Below are 24476 nucleotides of genomic sequence, written 5' to 3'. Positions count from 1 at the left end.
TCTGCCATGAAAATCCTCCACTGGATTTAAAACACTAAAGAAGGGCACAGTCACCTGACATGTGCCCGATAAAACACATGCATCATCTTGGGCAACCTATTTAAGTAGATGTGCACATCAGATTGGCTAATCATTCCTCTAGAAGAGAGGATGACCCTGAAACAATACCAAGTTATATCAGGGAAAGTTCAGTTTGTGGACAAAAAGGGGGAGAGGCTGAGATTTTTGCCTTGGTGGAGAAGTGAGTCCGTAGGTACTGAGAAAGGAAAAGCCCAATGGGTAGGAGGGCTAGTTCACATTCAGAGAGTACCAGTGCAGGCCAGTGACATGAAACACTTGTCCTTTACAATTGTCCTTCAACCCGGCATTGACTCAGATCATCCAAAATTTATTCCTTGGGGCCAAGCTCCAGGAGTGACGACCCAAACCCTGTGCAATGCTGACTGTACCTCCAGCAGCCAACTGGAACCATAAGCATATGTTTTTACGTTCACTTTTATATTAACTTCATTTTGCTAGAAATTTCATTAAAACCCACTTCCAGTGTTGATATGTACAAGCATGAAATCCTCCAGACGAATTGGTTCTGTAGATGGTGACAACACTCTCGCCACACTCCATGGATCAAATTGCTTTTTATCCGCTTGACTTGGCCACAACGTAAAGGCAAATGCTAAGCAAATGCTATGAAGTCAATAGCTCCAGAGTGTTGGGTGTGTGTGTGTGTGTGTGTGTGTGTGTGTGTGTGTGTATGTTTTTCCCCGGTGTATATCCCAACGGAGACCTGACATGCAGATTAGACAAATCACTTTTCATAATCCCAAGGACTGCTGTATGATGTATCCAGAGTATTAATCAAAGGCTAAGACCGGGTAAAATGTGAATTAAATTTCTTAATGGAGAGATACATGAACTTTCTATCCTTAGATCTCTGGCTGTGGACGTCTCTGAGGCAATGAAAAATTCAGCTACCCAGTTTATAATATTCTGAGAGATATATCACTAAAGTGACACAGCCTATCGTGGTTACATTTTCTGTTCAGAGAACTCGGCTTCCAATGAAAGGAGCTCAGGGCCTGTGGGCAGGGACTTTGAGGGTAGCCCATGAAACCTAAGGTCATATATGTTTGGGGTCATTCAGAGACTCTTTTCCACCCGTGTCCAGAGGCCTGTCCTGAGTATCAACCAGACTCCAGGGTCTTGACATTTTTTTAGTCCAGGGAATTGCAGTGAATTTTACTTCCCGTGCCAGCAAAGCCAAGACGAGCCGAAAAGAAATTAGGTTTTAAGCAGCTGAGATTTAATACTAAAATTCAAAATAAGCCTGCACCGTGGCCTTTTTTTGAAAGTCAAACTCACAATATCTGAAATCCCTGCTATGACTGTTAGGGTAAGTTAGGAATAAGTGACATGAGAAAAAAAAAAAGTCAGCCAAAGTGTTTGTGAAACAAAGAATGTTTTTTTTTGCTCCCTACAAAGATATTTTGGGTGCTGTGGCAGTGCTAAGTCGAGCCCAACACAACTGTTCACCTCAGGAGTGCACGCAGCAGCAACAGGGCACGTTTCCTCCCCATCTGGGTCCATCTCAGGCTCCCTGGGGATGGATGGGGCCACCAAGACACATGGAACTTGGATAGGACATGGTGTCTGTGTGTGGACACCTTTCCTCCAAGAGGAAGAAAGTCTTTTATGGACATCATCTGACTTACCTCCCCGCCAAATCTTCTGATAGATGGAGGGGAAGGAGGGGAAGCCAGCAGTGCGGATTGGAACACCAGTCAGACATCCACAAAGCCCTGTTTTAGGCTCAAGAGAAAGCAAACTGGTGGAAAAAGAAATCAAAGATGTTCAGCTTTCCCGAAGTCAGGGCTGCGGGACTACACACATCCCCTAACACACACACACACACACACACACACACACACAGTCTGAACCTCCCGGTGATTGTTCACTTCTAAAATAGGGTTTATAGTGTGTACCTCACAGGATTTTGATAAGATATATAATCTCCCTAAATCCTCATCAAAATCCTGTATATATACATCATATATATAGGTCATATATATATGTCATATATATCATATATATATATCATATATATATATATACAGATCCATAATAAAAGGCAATAAAAGGCAAAAACCCTTCCCTTTCTCCTCCTCACTGCCATATCCACCCAGAAAATGGGCCAGCCACAGAAGGAAGCAGAACATCTGAGGCAGCCAGACTGGCAGCGGGAGGGGTGAGGCCGCTAACACCCCCTCCAACAAATGATTATATACGCTATATATTCTGGGCTACACGTTGTCCATGTACATTAAAGCACCATACTGAAAGGCATTTTGCATTTTGTCAGGCTGTTAAGAGGGCGCTGAATCCCTAGCTGAATCTTCAGCTGCTTCTGCCGTGCACATGTGCTTCTCTTGACCTCTAATGGTGTTCTCAGTAACTGGGAGGAAGCGGATCCCCCCTGCACTCCCCGCCCAGCTTAGAGACCCACTGAGACCACGGGCATATGTGCAGTAAATCTTGAAGATCTATTCCCACTTGAACACAGGGTCCTACAGTGCACCAGGTTAGGAGATGCATAATTAGAGCTCGTTCGACTGACAGATTAATGGGGGTGTAGCAGAGGCCCGATAGCAGTAAAGTAGGCAGCTAAACACAGCAATCTCTGGTGTAACGTCAGCACTAAATTTGCACATCTTTTGCAGCGTGTTGACCACTTCTCATGGCTTCTTAAAAGTGTGTCTGTTTTATGAGGTGTTTTCTTCTTAGAACCTCAGCATAAATACTTTTCTGGAGAATTTGGCCTACTGGTATTCACCACTCCATTGCCCCAACTGCTTCAGAATCACCTGCTTCGTTACGTATAATATACCGTCGTGGTCTATGTATGACTTTCTAGGACTTAGAAATACTCTCACTCACTTGCTCACTATAACTAGCAAAACCAAAAAGTAGCAAGCTGGCAATTTGTGTATCTATGTTCTGATCGCCTGATTCTCTTAAAGTAAAATTTGGTGTGAAGGAAGAGAAATTCCAGAGTGTTCTGACGGATAAAACAAATAAATCTGAACGGTATGGGCATTTCTCTTCCTAGAAATAACAGACAGCTCTCCAAGATCTCACAAACATCAGACACGTTCATCCCCAAGCACACACAGCTCTAGCTTCTCCTCCATGGTCTCCTAATTCTTATCACCTTCTCTTCCTCTTTTTAGATTTCTGCAATTTTGAGAGCATTTTTCTAACCCCAGGCCCCTTGCTGTCTGTTAACGAGTTTCCCCCTCATCTATGTCTCCAAACTTGCTCTAAACAAGGGGTCCTCAAGTGACTTGTGTGTGTGTGTGTGTGTGTGTGTGTAATCCCACCAAAGGAATATTTTAAACCACATTTTAAGATGACATCTAAATGTCATCATTGCATGTTAGAAAGGTTGTGTGTACTGTAATCGTGCAAAATCCTTGTTGCAACAGATTTAGACAATCCCCTTGATGGGAAACGTCTGCCTTGAGACCTAAATGACAAAGCAGTTCTCATTGCCGGTCTAATCAGCCAAATCAGACTCACTTTCTCACAGAGAAATTCGTACTTCATTTTTCAGTTCGCGTAAGTGTGTTAATATGTGTCCCCGTGGCGACTGATTCATTTCTGAATTGTCATTCTGATAGATGGATGGATGAGTGGGTAGATAGATGATTATGGCAGATACATACCTAAGTGCCCTGACACTTGCTGTGAGTTTGTCATAGGATGAAATAGAGCTCTGTCCCCTCTCAGCATTTCTCCCCCAAGGCTCTCTTTCCTCTGTTCTCCTGGGACTCTTCCTTGGGCAAAATGCCTTCTCAAAGAATGTCATTATTTAGAGACCAGAGGAGATGCAGACCCTGGGGTGATGTTTTACAGTGAGACTGGGGTGGGTGAGAGGATGTCTTATTTTAAAAGTGTGAGAGGGGCAGTTGTAAAGGGATGATAGAAAAGGATAACCAGAGGTGTGTTCTCAGATTGGGGAGCTCTAGAAAAGAGTCAGTGGAAGTCAAGGATCTGAAAATCAATGCCATTAAAACCACATGCATCTGCATAACCCCTCAAAAACCTTCAGGCACCAGAAGGATGCAAACCACAGTGTGAAGATGGCTGTTCTTGACCAAGCACACAAGATGGGGATCACACCGGGGCAAGCAGCAAGAAGGACCTGCTCGGCCACCATTTGCCCCATTAGTCTAGCCATCACAAGCAAGAGGTGGCCCCGCTTCACTCATTCATTCAGTCGTTCAACAAACATCTTTGTGTGAGGCACAAGGTGCCCTCAACCTTGTGTCCCAGGGATCATCTTGAATAATCATTGTCAATGGAATATGGGGACCCCTACCAGCCCACAACTGAGATAGCTCTGTATCATAACAAAACGAGGGTGTATGTAGAGAGCAACCAGTTCTTTGGTCAGAAAAATCTGCCTAGCCTCATTTCCAGACCCTTGAGCCAATGAGATTCCAGATCCCAAATAAAATACAATAAAATAGGTGGGGGGAGGGGGGTGGTGCCTGAGGGAAGAAGTCATATTCGAAACTCATTGTTAACTTGCTGGGAAGTGTGAGTGATGAAAATGACCAGAAAACATGATCCTTCGGTGAATTGGGATCTCACTAATGTTTAATTGGGCCTCCTGCGAGACATTTAAATCTATGGCCAGCTATCAAGGGTGAGAACTCTACTCCAGCGGCCCCCAAATGATTTCACCTTCACTTTCGTTTTAGTGGTGGAGGGAAGCCAGGACATTTGCCAAAATATCTGAACTGTGGGTGTGTGCGTTAGCCTGTGTGTGTGTGGTAGTCGCCGTTGAGGAAATTCAGTGTTCCATAATCTCTTTCAGCGTGTCGCTTACCAAAAACCAGGGCGGCCACCCTGGAGGTCCGGTCCCTCTGTACATGCCCTGGATTTCTCAGTTTCCCGAAACAGAGTCCTGTTCAAGAAGTACGGCTTAAAAAAAATGACCATGTTCAAATTGTCATCAACTATTTACAGACCTCCTTAAGGGTGAAACCTAGGTGTTTCCAACTCAACAAAAGCAGTTTGCAAAGCACTCCTTAGTTTCTTCACCCCAAACCCATTCAAAATAAACCAAAAGGTGAAATGCTGTTTTTGTTGTCGTTGTTGTTGTTGTTGTTGCTTTTCTCTTAAAATTCCACCTCAACCTCACAGGTGTGGGGGGTGAGACACAAGTGGGGAAATGTGGACCAGGAGGCAGGAGACGGAAGTTCCAGGCTGAGCTCTGTTGGAGGGACTACAGGGGCCTGGGAATGTCGGCCCCACACTTCCTTGCCATGTGCTCCTGGCTAGGGTCCTTAACCTGCCCTCTTCCTCATCTGTAGAAGGAGGGGCCTCGCGGTGGGTGTCGAGGATTCAAGGAGATGAGCACAGGGAGTGCGTAGCCAAGCGCCTAGCCCAGACAGGAGCTCAGCCATGTTTGCAATTACTGTTGGTGGCACTGGGCTGGTCACTTAGTTTCTGTAGGCCTCCATGTTCTCCTGCCAGTGTGGAAAAAATAAAGCAACTTTAATTGCTTTTTCTAAGGATTAAGTTTTACCAAAAGGCAAATGGATCAAAGACTAGTTTCTCCCTCTGTCAACGGCGAATGTCTTGAAGTCTAGGACCAGGATCTTGTTTTTGTATTCCACCCAAGCTCCCCAGGCCCCCTGGATTGCCCAACGCGACCTTATACATGGTAGGCATCAATAAATGTTTATTGAGTCGAATTATCTCAAAGTTTAACCTTATGATAAGGGAGTAAATGAGGGAGGCCGTTTTTGTGGGGGTGTTAAAGTGAGCCTGGGAGAGTCTGTCTGAGGGAGAGTAGGTGTGTTCATTAGTGATTTAGAGAGGCATGGGGACGACTACAGCTGAGTATAAACATTTCTGTAATTACTGAGCCTGCTTTAACTGACCCAAAGCCTTCGCTGTAACATAAATCTGCATCTGGCAGATAGACAGGCCGTTATTAAAATTTAAAAATAATAGAGAGGTACGTTTTAGCCCTCCAATGAATCAGATTTTGACAATGATTTTCCAAAGATAAGTTTGTGTGGGGAGAAAATGAGTTGCAGGTTTTCCATTTTTGCCCTTCCTTGCCTTCGTCTACCAAAAATATCACCTAGAAGAGGGCTTTTTCGCGTCAGAATACAATGAAAATCCACCCCCCCCCACATCCCCAGGGGCTCCATCCATCTCCCCTGTAAATAATACCGAGTACAGATGAAGCCCTTTGAGACAAGCCTGGGTATCCAACCCTCTACTTCAGCAACTTGAAATGAAAACCCAATCTAAGCGGTGGATGTTAATTTATTTTTATTTTTAAATAAAGGAAAGGAAAAAAAAGAAGAAAAAACAAACCACCAAGTGTTTCACCTGGCATGTGCGTTTGGGATGACTCACTTCGAGAAAATTCTGGGGGGAAAAAAAAACCCACCTGACTTTTTACCTCTAGGAAATTCCCTCTTCATGGGAATGAAAATCCTGGCTCCCACGCTCTGAGATCTGGGGGACCTTGCGTGGGGAGGTGGGTCTGTCTTCCTGCCTTGAAGCCTCAGACCCAGGGCAACTCAGTGCTTTCTCTCTAACCAGATCATATTTTTCGACCTGAACGCTTTTATGGTGGGGGCTTAAGCAACTTCCTACACTCCTGTTGTTGTTCTTAATTTCTTCTGCTTGGAGCGAAACCCCTACAGGGAAGCTATAAAGAAAATAAAACAAAGAGAGAAGGAAGAAAATGTTTCTCTTCTCTTTCCTCCCTAAACCCCCCTCATAAACATCCCACCCCATGTCACAAAATGTATGGCGAGCGTTAAGCCTTGGCAGTATTTTGACACGGTGCGCAGTCCCCTCTCTCCTCCCCTATTCCTTTGAGGTCCATCTTGCAGCCCGGGGCTCTGTTCCCCTGCCAACTTGGTGGGAGTGTTTAGTGACTGGAAGGCTGTGGCCTGCTCTCCCCAGAACTTCACACTTCATTTTTCCATATCCCTGGGAGCAGCAGCAAATATTTCACCAGCCTGGTTTACTGGCTACTGCCATAAATCAGACTTAGGCCTCAAAAAAATATCCAGGCCTGTCAAGGCATTAAGCTTTTATTTTCTGACTCGATCCAGTGGTAAATGAGAGCTTGTATTTTCCTTTAAAACTGTAAAGGGATTTTTAAGGATTGTCGCTGGATGACTGCCAGCTACGAAAGATACAATACAGAGGGTAACTGGTTAGGAGAGATTTGGGAAAGTCTTAAGTATGAAAAATGGCTTTTCTTAAAGGTTTTTCAATGAAATGAGAAACGGAGCTTATATTTCATAAAGGTCCCCCCCCCCTCCGAAAGACCTGAACGAGTCACAAGAAAAAGCATTAGGAAATGAAGAGTCGCTCTCTTAGAGAAATGGGAGTGCTATTTGTTATGTGTGCCCCCTTGCTTCCTCTCTCGTTTTCTATGTACACAGATGCTTGGGCCGGTTCATTAGTCAGTTCCTGCCATCATTACTGACGATATGACAGCAAGAACAAACAGACTGGACAGTTTTATGTGCTGTGTATTAATTGCTTCATCATTTAGGCCTGCAAACCAGGACTATGAGGCAAGTCCATTCAACCCCCCCCCCCCCCACCCACACACACACACTGCCCCCTGCTCAAAATTCGAAGCAAGTTTGCAAGGTGCAAATCTTGCCTGTGGGATCACTTCTTAATGTCTCCCCTGGTTGAGCAATCAAATCCCAGACTCCAAATGCTGAAAGCCTTCTTGCAGTTGGGAGAGCGATGAAGTTAAAGTATGCAGGTATCGCACCCAAACACCACGTCCAGGAAATCTGGAAAAAGGTGCAAGGAATCAGGCTGAGGTCAGGCACTCGGTGTCGAAAAACAATCTGCTTAGATCTTGGGATGTGTCATGTTTCATTGAGGTACGCATTTAACTTCAGTGAAGTGTAACGAAATGAGAATAAACATAATCTTTCCTCTGCCTAGCACAGGCCGTTTGCGTATACTCAGCCTGGGGGGAGCAAAGAGGGTGGGAAGGCAGGGGAGAAATACTAAGGACAGAGCAGAACTGAGGGTTTCAGAGTAGCATTTAAACCAGGATGAGACTGATCAAGAAAGGAACAAGGCCGTGCAGACAGTGTGATCTGGCTTTATGGGGAAAGTTGGGGGGGTTGGTGGCTGGGACTGATGGGAACACAGCAGCGAGGGCCCAAGATGTGGAAAGTGACAGGCGTGTGCCGAGGTGTGTCATAATAAGAAGAGTGGGGAAGACATACCCGGGGCTGACCTTGCAAGGATCCCACAGACTATCCGTCCTGCCTGTGGAGTGATTTATGGACACCTCTCCCATCCAACCCCGGGGTCGGCAAGTTGCATTAAATCTTGGGTGTTCCCCAGGTGGGGCACTCTCTCCCTGGGTGTTGCCTTTTCTTCTTGAGAGAGTGCAGAATAACCTGAACGCAGACTTTCTGGCCTAAAGCAGTCTTGAGCACCGGCTCGCGTCTCCGTGCAATCCTTGAACGGGTCCCCTTCTAAAGCTCTTTCCAGCTGATCTCACTCCGCTCCTGCACACCCTCCCCGTGGCACATGGAGCCCAGCTGTCAGTGGCTGAAGCCACTCAGTGATCCATGAAAAACTTCTGTCGGTTCTTTGGATTTGCTGAGCTTTCTCTTTTCTCTCCGAAAACTGAGAAAGTTACATGAAACTCAGATCTCAATGCCCATAAAGTTTTATTGGGACTCAGCCACGTTCATTTGTGCACAGGTTGTCTATGGCTGCTCGCACGGCGTAACGGGGCCAGTGAGTAGTTGTGACCAGGGATCGTGCGACCCACAACTATTTACCATCTGGCCCTTTACAGAACAAGTTTGCTGATCTCTGCACTATTTGCCCCATCAACCGCACACCCACACCCACACTGAGCCTGGCCAGTCCCTCGTCTTCCTTCAGCTCATCCTAAGGACTGATTGTTCCTGCCTTGTACACCCTGCCCTTCCCCTTGCATAGCCAATATTTTGTGTACTGAATGCCCTCCTAAATGTTTTCTCATTCAAACTAGCCAACTAGCAAACTATGCAACAAACTAGCAAAACTATGAAATGTAAACACTAAAACGCCATCAGGCAATCATTAAAAAATACTCCAAGTGAAAACTGGAATAAGAGACCCACAATGTTCATATTGGTTATCCATACGTAGTAGAATTACAGATGCATTTGCTACACTTTTGGTTACCTGTGTTAACAGATAAATTCTTAAAATACAGATTTTTCTAAATCTCCTCTATAACGTGCATGTTCTAAATGTTCTGCAATGGATAAATGTTATTTTTAATGGAAATTTCACAAAAATACGGATTCAGTGGCTTTTACACGAAACGCACTGAGTTAAGCACCATGGAGGATGTAAAGAATATACAAGAAATAATCCTTGCCTCAAGGAAGTCTAAAATTGATAGTTTAAAAAAAAAAAAAAGGACATGCATAAAGATGGTGATAATCTGCACATATTGCCTATTTTGGTTGAGTATTCAAGATAGTAACTATTATTTGCTGAGAAATGTGTTTAAGTGTGTCTGCACAGGTGTCTATGTCTGTGATTCCCGGTCTCATTCCCTCTGCCTATGGGCACCCACTTATTTACTATAAGACCTTGAGTATGTCTGCACATTTTCAAAAATGGAGTGTGTGTGGGCACCTGGGTGGCTCAGTCAGTTAAGCGCCTGACTTCAGCTCAGGTCATGATCTCATGGCTCATGAGTTCGACTTCAGCTCAGGTCATGATCTCATGGCTCATGAGTTCAAGCCCCGCATCGGGCTCTGTGCTGACAGCTTGGAGCCTGGAGCTTGCTGCGGCTTCTGTCTTCCTCTCTCCCTGCCCCTCCACCACTTGTACTCTGTCTGTCTCTTGCTCTCAAATATAAATAAACATTAAAAAAAAATTTTTTTTTAAAGGGGGGGTTGTTATGGTTCCAGATTACCTTAAAAAAAATGGAGTGTGTGTGTTTTAGTTTACGTTAAAGATATTCTGTCCTAATACCATTCCTTAATTTGTGCATTCTTTTTTAAATGTTTCTGAGAGAGGGTGCTAGCTGAGGAGGGGCAGAGAGAGAGGGAGAGAGAGAATCCCAAGCAGGCTCCGCACCGACGCGGGGCTCTGTCTCACAAACCGGAAGCTCGTGACCCAAACTGAAATCAAGGGTTGGACGTTTAACCAACTGGGCCACCCTGGCACTCTTGTGCATTCTTCCCAAGAGTTATTAAAATTTCCCCAAAAGGTTTTGGGCAATCTTCTGTTAGGTTAATTCCCAGATGTGCTGTGGGTTTAGCTGCTGGTGTGAAGAAGGGCTCATCCTCTATCACCTCTTCTAGTCGGTTGTTGCTGGTGGACCATGCATTTTGACTGTGGCAACCTTGTTGGGGAAGGGGAAAAGTAAGTGAAACAATCGAGGGGCCTCGTGCAGACCGCTGTGCCACCAACTCTGGAGTTCAGGTCTGCAGCTGAGGTGTAAAAGCCTGGGGTGGGGCAGGGCGGGCAGGGGTGGGGAGTCACCTCTTATCTGTATCGCTGATCAGTGTGTTTCACGTGTTTTCATAACCGAGACCTCTGCAGGCCTGCTCCTCGTGCACCTGGCATTTCCTGACCCTATACTCACTACCCAACCTCACCACAAAAGCAGGTCTGCCAAGGAACGCTTTCTTTCCTTAAAAATCCTCTGCAGAATCTCACTGAGGTTCTAAGCCTGTGATTTCCACTGTAAACCTGTTGGTGAGAAGCCACGCTGGCAGTTTCCTCTTGCTCTGTAAGTGGCATTGGTGCCCTCCAGGTTATCTTGGCAGGCGGAACATGGCCTCCAGTATCCCGCAGATCGTATCGGGGGGAACTCATTATTTGAGGGCACACCCACTGGACCAATGGCATCTGGAGGGATCTAGAATGACCCGAGCACCAGAGGGTTCGGGTCTTGGCTGGTCCCACTTTCACCGCCACCACCTGAGCTAAATCATGTCCTTGGTGGGGGTGCCTGGGTGGCTCGGTCAGTTAAGCATCTGACTCTCGATCTTGGTTCAGGTGGTGATCTCGAGGTGCGTGAGCGTCGGGCTCTGCACTGATAGTACGGAGCCCGCTTGGGATTCTCTCTCTCCTTCTCTCTCTGCCCCTCTCCTTCTTGAGCCGTGTCTCTGTCTCTCAAAATAAATAAATTTTAAAAATCAATCAATCAGTCAGTCAGTCAGCCGGTCATGCCATTGGTGTCATAACCCCCTAGTTCTCCTAGAGGTTTGCTGAGCAGGCCATTTTTGGTGGGAGTAAAGTACGCTGGACAATAGGTACCCTTTGTCCACATCCATGAAATGGTGGCAATGAGCTTCTGAGAGGTTTGCCAAAAGACTGTAGACAATCCAACCATCCTTAGCTAATGTTTATGCAGGGGTAAGCAACGCTACCTCTCACAATGGCCGGGCCCAGCTCTTCCCCCCCGCAGGTAGCCTTCTTAAGTACAGTTTCATCCGGTTCTTTCCATAACTAGACCAGTGTCTCCCAATCACAGTCACCTGGGAGCTTTCAACAAATGCCAATATCTAGGCCCCACCCCGGGGAAACCGAATCAGAACTTCCCCATCTGCTATGCCAAGACTATCATGTCGGGTCTCTGAGACCAAGTAGGGCACCTCCGTGTACGAGGGAGAGGTGAGGCAGTGGGGTGGAGAGCTTGTCCTCTGCCCCACCCCTCTCTAACCACATCTAAGCCCAAACCACAAAACCAAGTAAACAGGCAAGTGAGGGTTGATGCAGTGATTGGAAGGAAGGGGGAGTGGGGTGGGGAGGACGGATGAGGAAGAGAGGCCATATTTTATTGACAGCGTCTTCCTCGAGTTCCAAACTCATAGGCCACGATGGAGGGGATCCTTGAATGCCCGGGAAGGAGAAGGCTGGAGCCCGCCAGAGCCCCCGCTGGAGGACGAGCCCCGGCTCAGTCCAGGCCTTAGCTCCCCTTCCTCCCTGCAGTGTGGGCCACGCTCCTTCATCATCGCCGCTGCCCCGCCTAGGCTTCTTGGGTGTTCTCCCGGCTCTGGCTGCCGTGTGAGGGAATTCATTTCCTGAAGTGCCACAGCCTCAGCGGGCCGTTTTGGGACCGGGCAGCAGGGCGGGCCCCGTGGCTCCGGAGGATGTGAATCCAACAACTACCTGGAGGTGCTGAAGCCTCATTCTGGGGGCACTCAGGCGGGACAGTTTGCTCACTGGGGGTGTTTCTAAGAAAAGAGGAAATCAGCACCCCAAAGCCTCATCTGGCACTTTTTATCTAAGTCGCAAAGGAACAGAAATAACTCGGGGCGCCTGGGTGGCTCAGTCGGTTAAGCGGCCGACTTCGGCCCAGGTCATGATCTCACGGTTCGTGGGTTCGGGCCCCACGTCGGGCTCTGTGCTGACGGCTCAGAGCCTGGAGTCTGATTTGGATTCCGTGTCTCCCTCTCTCTCTGCCCCTTCTCTGCTCGTGCTCTGTCTCTCTCAGTCTCTTAAAAATAAATAAATGTTAAAAAAAAAAAGAGAGAGAGAAAAGAAACAGAAATAACTTTCCTTCCATCTCTGGTTTCCTCTTAAAATGACCTCTTTTCCCCAGTCCAGGCCCTCTTTGCTTCCTCTCTGTAATAATAAATACCTTTTCCTGAATGCTAACGTGTGCTGAGAGCATTGTGCTAAGTGCTACCTTCTGCGGTGTTCCCTTCATAGATGACGGAACTGGGCCCAGGGAAACTAGGTGGCTTGCCTCAAATTACCTGGCCAGTAGTTGGCAGGAGACAATTTGGACTCAGGACTGAGACCAAAGCCAGAGCCTGTGGCCACCACACCATACTGAGAGCTTCGTACACTAGAGTTGTCGGCAGTCAGAGCTGGTGCTCAAAGGCCTGACCACCATCCACCAAATTCACCAGAACTCAGAGCCGCTCGGATCTCAGCTCGAATTGGAAGCCTCCACAGGCTTTGGAGTCAAACAATGACTTGACTCTCCAAGCTTCAACTTCCTCATCTGTAAAATAGGACAATAGTGTGTACTTCATAGGGTTATTGAGGAGGTAAAATAATACAGGAGAAACATTTACTACACGTCAGGCAGAGCGTAAGAGCTCCCTCACACAGCCATCTTATTATTGATAGTATTAGCATCCAAAGTATAACCACCAGACATGTACTCACTCATTCAGGGGATATGGACTGGTCACTGAGGTACACGGGAGAACCTAACTAGAACACTGCTCTCAGTTGACTGGTTCCTTTTCTCCTCAGGTAGAAAGTCCACTGTGGAAAGCAAGTTGCCATTGGAAGGCTGCCCGGAAGCTGTCGAATCATCAGAGAATAATGGCAAGTGTCTTCAAGCTGCGACACCTTGAAGCGGCCATTTCTCCTCAAGTACCTTTGAATACTAGAACAGGGCTTAGGATCGCCTGTCCCATGGACAGGAGAAAATGGGGAGCAAGGGACCAAGCCTTCCTGAGCACTTTCTAGATGTCAGGCACAATGCTCCTTGCTTTCATGCTGGGCAATGTCCCCTTGTGTATAAGATGCTTGTAAGTCACAATGCAGGAAATGTTTTAGGCAGCACCTAACATGCTCTTGGACATCGCGAAGTCGCAGCATTAAATAACACTGACTCACCATGGAAGGGAAGCAATAGCCCTGTGGGGACAGACTCCAGTTTTGGACACAAATCACTTTGGTTCCCATTGTGTCTGTCCCCCTGACTGGCTGTGTGCTTAGAGCAAGTGATTTATTCTCTGTCAGCCCCGGGGCCTTCTTCATTCCCCCCCCCAAGTCTCAGTAGGGTGTCCCAGCAAATCTAATAATGGCTCGTCTGACTTTAGCAAAAACAGAGCAAACCTCAGGCCCAGAGAGTTCCACAGGCAGTGGTAGCTAGTGAGGACTTAACGTTGTTTTCATTGTGGCGTGCGCATGGGTGATCAACTTGTAACTCTGACGCGTGATCCTGGCTTTCCATTTCTGATAGTAACAGAAAGCTCCCTTTTAAAACAAACATTTCAGGAAAACAGAAAATCGACCTCAGTGCGAATATGAGGAGACGACAGGACAGGTAGCAGGTGAATACAGCAAGCATGTTGAGGCGGCATTCCGACGACTGACGTCGGGGAAAGGATGACAGGGCGGCCCCGGTGCCACGACTTCCGGCCTCCAGTCAGAGACGAGGCTCCGGAAGCCGAAACGCGGTAGAGCCAAGTTCTGAGCCTAGTGCCGCCTCCCCCCAGTGCCACTGCCCTTTCCCAGGGTGTGCCAGCCACGCCCGTTCCAGCCACCCATTTTTCAGACCCTGAAGAGACCACCGTGTATCAGCCGCCCTCCTTCGAGCAGGTCCTGTGCCATGACTGTCTTTCGTTCCCTGGAGTGACGTCTAGGCTCAGGGAGAAGACCGAGTCCCCTGGCTGAGATCAAGCTGTTTTGCTGAGTCTTCTACAAACTGTCTCTAGGTGTGGCCTACTTTTGTACCGGGCTAACCTCACTCACAGGGTATCCGTTCCAACTACTTCCTTCCTTCGATGGCAATCGTGGCACCTTGCTGCAGCTCCTCGTGTTCCAACCACACATCCGAAACAGATGAGCATCTCCTGAAGTGGGAGAGGCCAAAGCCACATGAAGGATTCTGTTTCTACTGTGGCTCTGATGTCTGTTTCTTACATCAGAGAAAGGGGGACTCCAGGCACACGTTGTCGGATAAACAGTATTCGTTAGCACAGCTGTGGTAGCGGGTCCAAGAAGTTGGTGAATTAGCGAAGAAGCCCAGGGGATATGGGCTGGGAAGCGATGAGAATCCTCGAGTTTTAGACGGAGAAGCTCCCTAAAACCACACAGCCCCACCATTCTGCTTCGCACGCAAGGGGAGTGAGGCTGAGAAGTGACTTGACCTGCCCAAGGTCACATGCATCCCAGTCAGCGCACTACCGTGTTTCCCTTTGGGCTTCTGACCCCAATTTGACCTTGGGCCTCATTAAAAATTCTTGCCATGTCCTCTTTCTTCAATGGATAATTTAAAATAGAAATAATAATAAATATAACACCTCGTTGTATATGTGTAGCACCTTTCTTCCAATAAATGGTGTTCTTTCAGCTTGCCCACCCATGCTGCATAGAACGGAAGCGTTTCCACCGTGGATTCTGACACTGGTGATTGACTGGAGCCTACTCTCTGGCCCACACACATACCCCTATCAAAGGTACAGCTCAGGGGACAGGGCTCAAGTCCTACAGGGAGATCAGTTATTAGCTACTTCAGGGAAGTGTTTAAAAAAAAAAAAAAAAAAGCCCTCACACATAATATACATGAAAAATGTGTTTAGAAAGCTAAATTTTTAACTGTTTTTAAAACCAACGATTTTTCTTTTAACCATCTAATTCGTTGATTCTCCACGGAATAACAGGCCCATTCGTGTTTTTTAGTAGTAATTTTGTACTCCTAATAGCAACAGAAGAGTAGCAGTAACAGTAATGACTATCATTTATTAAGCTTCTACACAGAAGTCTATTCAGTCTATTATTTCATCCTCACAAAAATCTTAATGATGGATGTATTACTACTTCACTGATGAAGCAAACTAAAGCTCAGAGCCTTTTCCTTCTGACAATAGGGCCGCCTCGATTTTCAGAGAATTCTTAAGTGCATTAGGTAAAATATAAGAACACTTTTCTAACGTATAACAGATTTGGCTACAAAGTTAAGTAATTTCTTGGGCCCCAGAAATGACCGGAAAGCCCAAATTCAAGAGTCATTAAGGGCTTAAATCAGCATTTCCCACACACGAGGGACAAGACCTGAAGACCAAGATGAGTAAAAGGTCTAATAAGCAGGGGCCCATGATAAAGCCAAGAATAACGAAGGTCCACACTGTCGATGAGTGAACTAAAATCACCTATGCTACCGAACAAGAAGGCAAAGATACACGCCCGGCTTGGCCTTAGCTTGGAGTGACGCAGCAAGAACAAAAGAAAACAATACTTCCTATTTCTAATTTCAGATCTGGACCTTCACGGGTTTGGAGCCTGAATATACACAACCATTATAGCTGAAAGAAAACTCTGAAAATTTGGTTTAAATTGGTTCTATTGTGATAAAATCATCAGGCACCCGGCAGAAGCAAATTCCGACAATCTTGTCTGGAGGAAGGTACGTTCAAATGGGGCCTCAGTGAATTCCTACACATTAAGTTACAAGGAAAATCAATTCTTTTTGTTTTTTTTTTTTTTAATCACTAAGCACACAAGGAAGTCAGCCACCCTGAGTGAGTCAACTGAAACAAGAAACTCTAGAATCAGATCTATAGAGACCACAGATACCAGCACTTATCAAACATAGAATACGAAATTAGAATAATTAATATGTTCAAAAATATTAAAGGGCGAAAGTATAGCAAAGAAAAGAAAGAGACTATCATAACTGGTCAGATTTGAAAAATGACTAGGTAGAAATTCTAGAAATGAAAACTATGATCCATGAAGTTAGCATTTCAATGATGAAGCTAAAAGAGAAAATAGATGAGCTGGAATACTGCAGAGATTACACACACTTGTAGTAGACAAGGAAACAGCAATGGAAAATGTGAAAATATTTAAGAAAACTGAAAAACCGGATGAGCATATTCTATAGTAAACAATAAAGAAAATGGGAAGAAGCAATGCTAAGAGGAATAATAGCTGAGAATTCTCCAGGATTAATCATAGACACCAGTGCCTGGATTAAGAAGGCCCAGAGAAACCCATGCAGAATGAGTAAAAAGAAAGCCATTCCTAAACATATCATAGTAAAACTGGGGAACAACAAAAACAAAGAGAAGAGCTTAAAAGCAATCAGAGAGAACCAGCCGATGAATTCTCAAGAACAGCAAGGAAAATCAAATGCATGAATATCAACCAACTAGTATCAATTTAACAATCTAGAATGCTAAACAAGGAAAGCTACCTTTCAAAAATGGGGGAGGGGGGTGGCAAAGTAGCATTCTCATTGTAGGGACTTCTAAAGGACATGCATTTTAGGAAAAAGAAAGTGACAGGCACCTGCGTGGCTCAGTCCGTCAAGTGTCCAATTGTTGATTTCAGCTCAGGTCATGACCCCAGGGTCATGGGATTGAGCCCCGTATTGGGCTCTGCACTGAATAAATGAATAAATAAAATAATGAATGAATCGATAAAGAATGTTTAAAAAGGAAAAACTAAAAAGATTTCAGAAGGTAGGTCTGAAATGTAAGAGGATTAGTGACATATATTTAATTTAAGGTAAATATGAGGTTAAATATAAATGGACATTGATGATATAAAATAAAATCAAGAGAGATTTGAAAAATCAAGCGTTCTTTGGGTTTTAAAAATTCAAGAGGAGAGTAAAATCTGGATAACCCCATATAACATTTGAAGATAATCAGAATTCAAGGATTCTTTGCTTTTTTATTGTTCGGAAAGAGCTCAAATATATTGATGAATTTTCAATTCTATTATGTTAAATAGGCATATCAAAATTTCTAGGGTGACTTCCTAAAGGAAATGGAATACAGGGAAAAGACCGAAATTGGGGATGGGGGAATGGAACCAATCAGTTCAAAACAAGGAAGCAAAGGAGAAAAAAAAGCAAAGACAACTGAAAACTCAGGATAAATATTACTAGAAAGTACAAAATAAGATGGTACAAATGAATCCACATAGTTCAGTTATTACAAATAATATAAATGGGCTAACCTCTCCAGTTAAAAGATAGACTACCAAAGTATGGCCTGACCCGGAGGGAGTAGTTGGTCCCAATTGAAGACGAGGAGAAACAAGGTTTGGAAGGCTATCCCAACAGCATCATGTCCCATAGAACTCTGAAAGTTTAGTGAAAGCATTTTACTTTGATTCAACAGGCCGTGCTAGTGAGAAGCATGGGGCAGGAGTCGGCTGTTCTTCAATCTAAGAGTCCTATTACTATTTGAATGAATTTTTGTTCAGCCTATGCATGGGCTATATTGATAAAAATTTTATTTTTTTTATTTTTTTATTTTTTTTTTATTTTTTATTTTTGTGACAGAGAGAGACAGAGCATGAACGGGGGAGGGGCAGAGAGAGAGGGAGACACAGAATCGGAAACAGGCTCCAGGCTCCGAGCCATCAGCCCAGAGCGTGACGCGGGGCTCGAACTCACGGACCGCGAGATCGTGACCTGGCTAAAGTCGGACGCTTAACCGACTGCACCACCCAGGCGCCCCATATTGATAAAAATTTTAAAGAAGAAGCAATCTCAAAATAAATAACAATCCTCCGCTTTGAAGATAAAGAGAAAAATAGATAGAAAGTTATTTTCCTTTATATACTCCTGTATTGTTTGAATTTCGGACAGTAAGTGTAATTTTTATGATTAACAACCTCAAATATAGGCAATGGGGTACTGTGTAATGTTGAGTCAGGAGGGACTTGAGAATAGAATATTATTTGGAGAGTAGACTGCAAGGTGAATTGAGGGATCAAGAGACAAAAACTATAATCAAAGAAGTTTGAACAACTAAAATGATTGCCTGAGCCAGTGTAACAAGTGCAGTATGGAAGAAAAGGACGAACTTACAAGGAAAGAAGTGACAGAATTTGTTGACTGTTCTTGTTCCTGCAGGTCCAGGGTAGCAAGGGCAATTGAGTAAGTACTTAAAGATGAAGGAAGAGGCCAAAATTACTTAATGAATGATGATGATAATGCCTGTTCTAGTCTGTTCCTGTAGGAGGATTCGTTTCTAGCCTGAGCCAGCTTCAGAGAATCTCTGATTTGGAGAGTAAAAGAGGGTTCTATCCCTCCTTGGTATCTTTCCTCTAAGTGATTTGGCATAGCCAAAGAGGAAACACCACTATGAGCTTCAGAGCCTCAAAAACACGAGCCAATTTGCTGAGAATGCAAAAAATAAACAAAAACCTTCATGTGCATGTTCTCCCAGGACCCTCCCTAAACCCAGTCCACAACATGGGAAGATCTGGAATGACTGTGGAATTTCAAGTAAATTGCTGGAAGGGAGAGGACAGCATATCCACCACACCATGGGCCCTTGCACGGGGCTGGCAGGTGTAGCCTCTGTTCCCTAGACTAGCTTGTTCCTGGAGCCGAATTATCCAGTGGTTAGGTATGAGATCTGAAGCCCCAGATGGCAAGGAATCAAGTACCTGGAAAAGGAGGCACCTTTCTCAGCAATTTTCTCAGCAACCATGTGCCTCCTCATGGTTTCCAAACTGTCCGTTTCCCAGGCCTTCTAGAACTCAAACTGTGTGACCTGAACACATTACCTCACCTCTCTGGGCTCTAGCTTCCTCACGTATAAAATGGCGATAGCCACAACAGGCTTCTAAAGAGTTGTTAGCGGGGCTGGATGAGATGATGATACAGAAAATGACTTGGTACAGTGCACTAACTTAATACTTGTTTTTAAAAATTAATTTTTAAACAGAAGATACAGGGAGGGGAAGGAAGGGAGAGAGGGAAGGAGATAAGACTAACAACAATGTAAGGCAGGTGCCCTCTCCCGAGGCTGGGGCAGCAGCACTGGTCCAGGAGGGTGTTGCTATGGCAACCCTCACCAACATTTTAGATGGGATTCTGAACCCTGAGGCCATTTGTACATTAACCCAAATCCCTTCTGAATAGCTAACATTGCTCTAGAGGTTCATCGCCTGCTTTCTGCTAGCATTTCCTGAATTCTGAGTCCTGAGATACGCCCCAAGGGCTAGTGGGGTGCTGAAGGAAATGTGGTCTTCACTGGCTTTGCTGGTTACAGGTACAGAGGGACATCCTGGTGCCAGATCCAGCTTCCACCACAAAGCCTGTCTGCTCCAGTGGCCTTACCCTACGCCCACCCTGGCTCCCATCACTGGTAAGTGACGTGGTTTTAGACGACATTGTACATGGAGTCAAGACATGGAAGGAGTTATTTATTTTCCCTGATGACTGTTTGTTCTCTGGATAAACTACAATGCTATTTTATGTTATTAATGCCAATAGTGGGTTGCGTTTTCTCACGATTAAGCTTCGCCCCCACCCAGCCCCCCATTTTAGAGTTGGGCTATAAATAGGAGTTCCTTTGTTCCGCGTCTCCTCTGGGCAATAATTGGAAACATAAACTGGGAGACACCCTCATGTCTTTCCATGTCTCTTGGTTGTTTCTCTACCAGCAGACAGTCGCACAAACAAACAGGCTGCTTTGTTTGTGTTTTCTCTGCAGCCACAATTTCTTCCACTAAATGTTTATGCATCTCAGCATCTCGGGACCGAGATGGATGGTATGTTAATATCCGTTTGAACATGTGCACTTAATGTGCCTGGTTAATTGGAGTAATTAGTAGTCTTTTCATTGCAAGGCCGTTGCTGAAATTAAAACAGGGCGGTTATTTCTTTTAATGGACTAACTGAAGAATTTTTATTTTGCAAGTGAATCAGGACTCACAGACATGAAATTCTGCTCTGCAACAGACAAACATTCTAAGGACATGGGGGTCTTTGGGGACAGTCCCCAGTCTCATTTTGACCCTCTGTATTTCCATCTATCAATGGTTACAGGGCACAGGGGGATAGAATTTATCACCCAAATCACAACCCTTTTGACAATGAAACAGGGCCCCGTTACTGATTTCATCGGGACCAAGAGTATGGTCACCCAACCTCATGTATGCACAGCCCCTTACATGCGACATTCACTGTTTGGTTCTATCTGCTCCTCACCCTCAACCACCAGGGAGGGATCATTCCCAGTGAAAAGATCAGGTAACTGAGGCTGAAAAGCTAAGTGACTTGCCCCAGGCCCGCCAGGCAGTGAAAAGAGCCATGCTCAACCCCAGCTCTTCTCCAGAGCTGTATTATTCAACCACCACACTGACCCACATTCCTCAGGCCAGCCAGAGAGGGCCACAGAAATGAGTTGTAGCATGTGAGCGTGTGTGGCAGAACCGGAAGGTTAGAGGGGAACTGAAGGGTAACTGGAGGGAGGCAGCATTAAGGAGCAGGCAGAACATCCTGGCCACGAAGGCTCGGAGGCCATGGCTTGGGCTTCTGAAGGAGGCTGACCTTCTGGAAGGGCTACAAAGAAGGCTGCTCTGATGTGGTCCAGCTTCCTGCCCCTCAGGTGTGGCTGTGGCTCAAACAAGCTCCAGCGCTCCTGTGTGGCCCAGGGAGCTCTCATGATAAAGGCAACGGCTGTTGTGACTCTATTTTCCGGAAGACAATTTCTGACAAATTCCCGGGCTGATGGGCTGGCCACGATGCAGCATGGTCTATGGGCTGTCAGGGTGACTCTGTGTGTCACCCTCATCCGTGACTCATCTACCAGGCAGCACGGAGTGTCTCCTTCCTACCTGCTGTTTCTCTCCACCTCCCAACACTCCTTCTCCCCCCAGCTCAAGGTACTCTGCTCTTCTTAACTCATTCCCTCTGATATTTGCATTTCCATCTTTACAATTTGGCGTCCCTGTGAAGTTTCCCTTTGTACATTTCCCTGTTCCTGTGTTCCCAATATTCAGGTATCATCACTCAATAACCATGCGACAGCAGTAATGCCTTTCATATGGAAAGAATTGGTTTTTTATTGATGGCAAATGTTGTGATGAACTTTCATGCCCACTTGGAGCCAGAGGGGCTTTTTATTGGGTGAACGGCACTAAGATGTGGTTCCAAGAAATGTCTTTGGAGTGTGGACTGAGATGTACTTTTGGGAACAGGTCTTATGGACGGTGCAGGGGAAGAAGGCAGGGAGCCTTTGCCTTTATCAAAATCTCATCAATCAAGTTGTATAACAGCAACATTATTAATAACCCTACAGTTTCATTACAGCTGGTATTTTTCTAAGCACTTCTCTAGAACCCTAAAATGAAGGCAAGGCAGATATTATTTCCGGGTTGCAAGGTAAGCAACATTGTAACAGGACCTACTGGCCCCATGAGCAAGGAGTCAGTTGATAAACAAGTAGGTGTCCTAGGAGAAGGATACTTTTAGCAGGTGTGAAAAGCTGTCCTAGGGCATCAGAGATGCTCTCAGAAGATCAAGAGTCCTTCCCAGGCTAAATTCTTCCCAAATCCTCTTTGCTAGGCCAAATACAAGAGCATGGCCACCACATCCAGGTATGGTGTTCATCTCAAAGTCACCTGAAATGCAGTTAAGCATCCTGATATCTAACCCAGATGCGGTTGAAACCATGGGTTATTTATGCCACGAGGATATGATGTGGCAGATGGAATGTGAATGCCACGTATTGACTAGTCTGGAGATAGAGCCAGTCTCCATTGGACCTAATGAGAGAAGAGCCAACTTTGGAATATGGAGGTGGTGATGCTAGGGTATCCCATCCACGTTAGAACACAACCCACCCCTGGACTGCTCAGAAGCCAGCCTTGGCACTCACCTTGATAAAATAAGAGAATTAGGGGACCAGATAGGAACTTGGAAAACACGTGGGGCTACCACCACCGCCATTTTATTAATATGGAAGCTAAAGCCTCAAGACTGCGAAGGGGCTTACCCTAGCTAGCAAGGTTAGCCAGGGCAGAGTGGTCTATGAACCCAGGACCCAGACAGAGAAGGTGGCTCTTCACTCAGCCACCCACATCAAATCAGGGGATTTTCTAGCTCACCCCGCCTGACTTTCCCTCTTCCTCCTTAACCTGTTGACTCCCCCTTATTATTTGTCTGCAGCTGGTGCTCCGGGACTCACCGGTCTATCTGAGTTAAGAAGAAGACATCTTTCCACACATTTGGTTGCTGCATGCCCTCACCACCCTCATGCCCCTATCCTTTACTATGAGGGAGCAAAGGTCCCTGAGCAGCAGGCTGCACCGGCTGTACAGACGATGTTGTAGCTCCGTGGGGAAGTCACATGCTCAATATCCAGCCTGCACTCCCCAAGGGGTGCACTATGAGATGTGTCCCGATCGCTCGGCTTCAAGCCTGTCCTGGTCCCAGACACAACAGGTTACCTAGGACTGGGTTGGAAGGGAAGGTGTTTTTCTGTTTCTAGGCCACTGGCTCCCATTATTCATGGATGTCCCTCGCCACGTCCACAGCCTCCTTGCTTGTGCTACTAAGTGGCTCATAGTGTAACATTTGGGATCTTGAGAGCTCAGATCTTTTGTCCTCTGTGACCTAACGCTCCCTGGCTCATGTTTCAAGGGATGTTTTCCTGCTCCCCCTTTTTGTCTTTTTTGTCTGTCTTGAGTTCTTCATCTGCTCTTTCTGTTTTGCTTGGCTTGTGAAATGTCATATTTCATTCTAAGCCAACATGCGGCTCCTATATCAATTCAGCTTCAGTCACAGAATATCAAAGAGAGGGCGTAGGCCATGATTAGCTTCTATAGGCTCTAAGATTGTAGGAAATTCCATCCAGAGAATCTGCAGCTAATTACCCACGCTATATGCAGTGCTCTTAATTGATATTTCACTTGGCAAACAAAGCAACTTAAAGGGACTTTTCTTTCCCCCAACTTCTCAGAAATCAACAATCTAGTTCTACCACCACCACCATTCGATTAAGGAGGAAGCCAGAGCCACCCGTTGTGGTGGGCCAGTGTGACTATGAAGGCCCTGGTTTCAGGACTGTTACGGTCTCTCAGCTACTAGACCGGCCACCTCGTCCTCTGTCCTTCCAGCATCTGTCACGTGGGTCTTCCTCAACCTACCTTTTTCAGTCTGGATCCTCCCAGGTTCTCCCGATGAGGATAGCTTACAGGTTGCTGTCTCCTACACCCACGGCCAATGCTCTTTACACAGGAGGGATCAAGAATTAAGTACCTATTGGGGAGCCAGGGTGGCGCAGTTAAGCGTCCAACTTCAACTCAGGTCATGATCTGACGGTTCGGGGTTTCAAGCCCCACTTCGGGCTCAGTGTCGACAGCTCAGAGCCTGGAGCCTGCTTGGGATTCTGTGTCTCCCCCTCTCTCTCTCTCTGCCCTTCCCCCGCTCGCACTCTGTCTCTGTCTCTCTCGCTCTCGAAAATAAATAAACATTAAAACAAATTTAAGGGGTGCCTGGGTGGCTCAGCTGGTTAAGCGTCCAACTCTTGGTTTTGGCTCAGGTCACGGTCTCACAGTTCATGAGTTTGAGCCCTGCGTCTGTGAGCCCTGAGCACTGTCAGTGCAGAGCCCGCTGGGGATTCTCTCTCTCCCTCTCTTTGCCCCTCCCCCACCTACTCTCTCTGTCTATAAATAAATAAATGAATAAATAAGAATTAAGTACCTATTCTGTGGCAGACACCACGTTAGGCACTTTGTATGTATCCTCACACACCGTATACATCAGGCAGTAATGTATCTTCACCGCGATCTTACGCAGGAGATACGAACACTGAGCTCAAAGAGGGTAATGATTAGCCAAGGTCAATGAAGGATTCAAATCATGTTCACCTAATTTCAACAGCTGTGTGCTGTCTACTAAGTTTTCTCAGGGAAATGATTTCTGCAAGCGGCCCTTCCCA

The 24476-nt window shown here is 45.9% G+C and overlaps 1 protein-coding gene across 4 annotated transcripts in view; it reads right to left on the bottom strand.

The window, feature by feature from the left end:
• Positions 1-24476, bottom strand: part of RUNX2 (RUNX family transcription factor 2) — a 326374-nt gene that overhangs the window by 59166 nt on the left and 242732 nt on the right. Inside the window, exon 8 of one of the 4 annotated variants that reach the window (XM_060614408.3) lies at positions 6334-7847. The exons of the other annotated variants lie outside the window; for them this stretch is intronic. Coding sequence (XP_060470391.3) covers positions 7804-7847 — 44 coding nt within the window. The 3' untranslated portion in view covers positions 6334-7803. Of the gene's footprint in view, positions 1-6333; positions 7848-24476 lie in introns of those variants that run through there. 4 annotated transcript variants of the gene reach the window in all.

The sequence above is a fragment of the Panthera onca genome, chromosome B2 (assembly GCF_046562875.1).
Source record: "Panthera onca isolate mPanOnc1 chromosome B2, mPanOnc1 haplotype 2, whole genome shotgun sequence".
NCBI classification, from domain to species: Eukaryota; Metazoa; Chordata; class Mammalia; order Carnivora; family Felidae; genus Panthera; species Panthera onca.
This window is presented reverse-complemented; position numbering and strand designations above follow the sequence as displayed.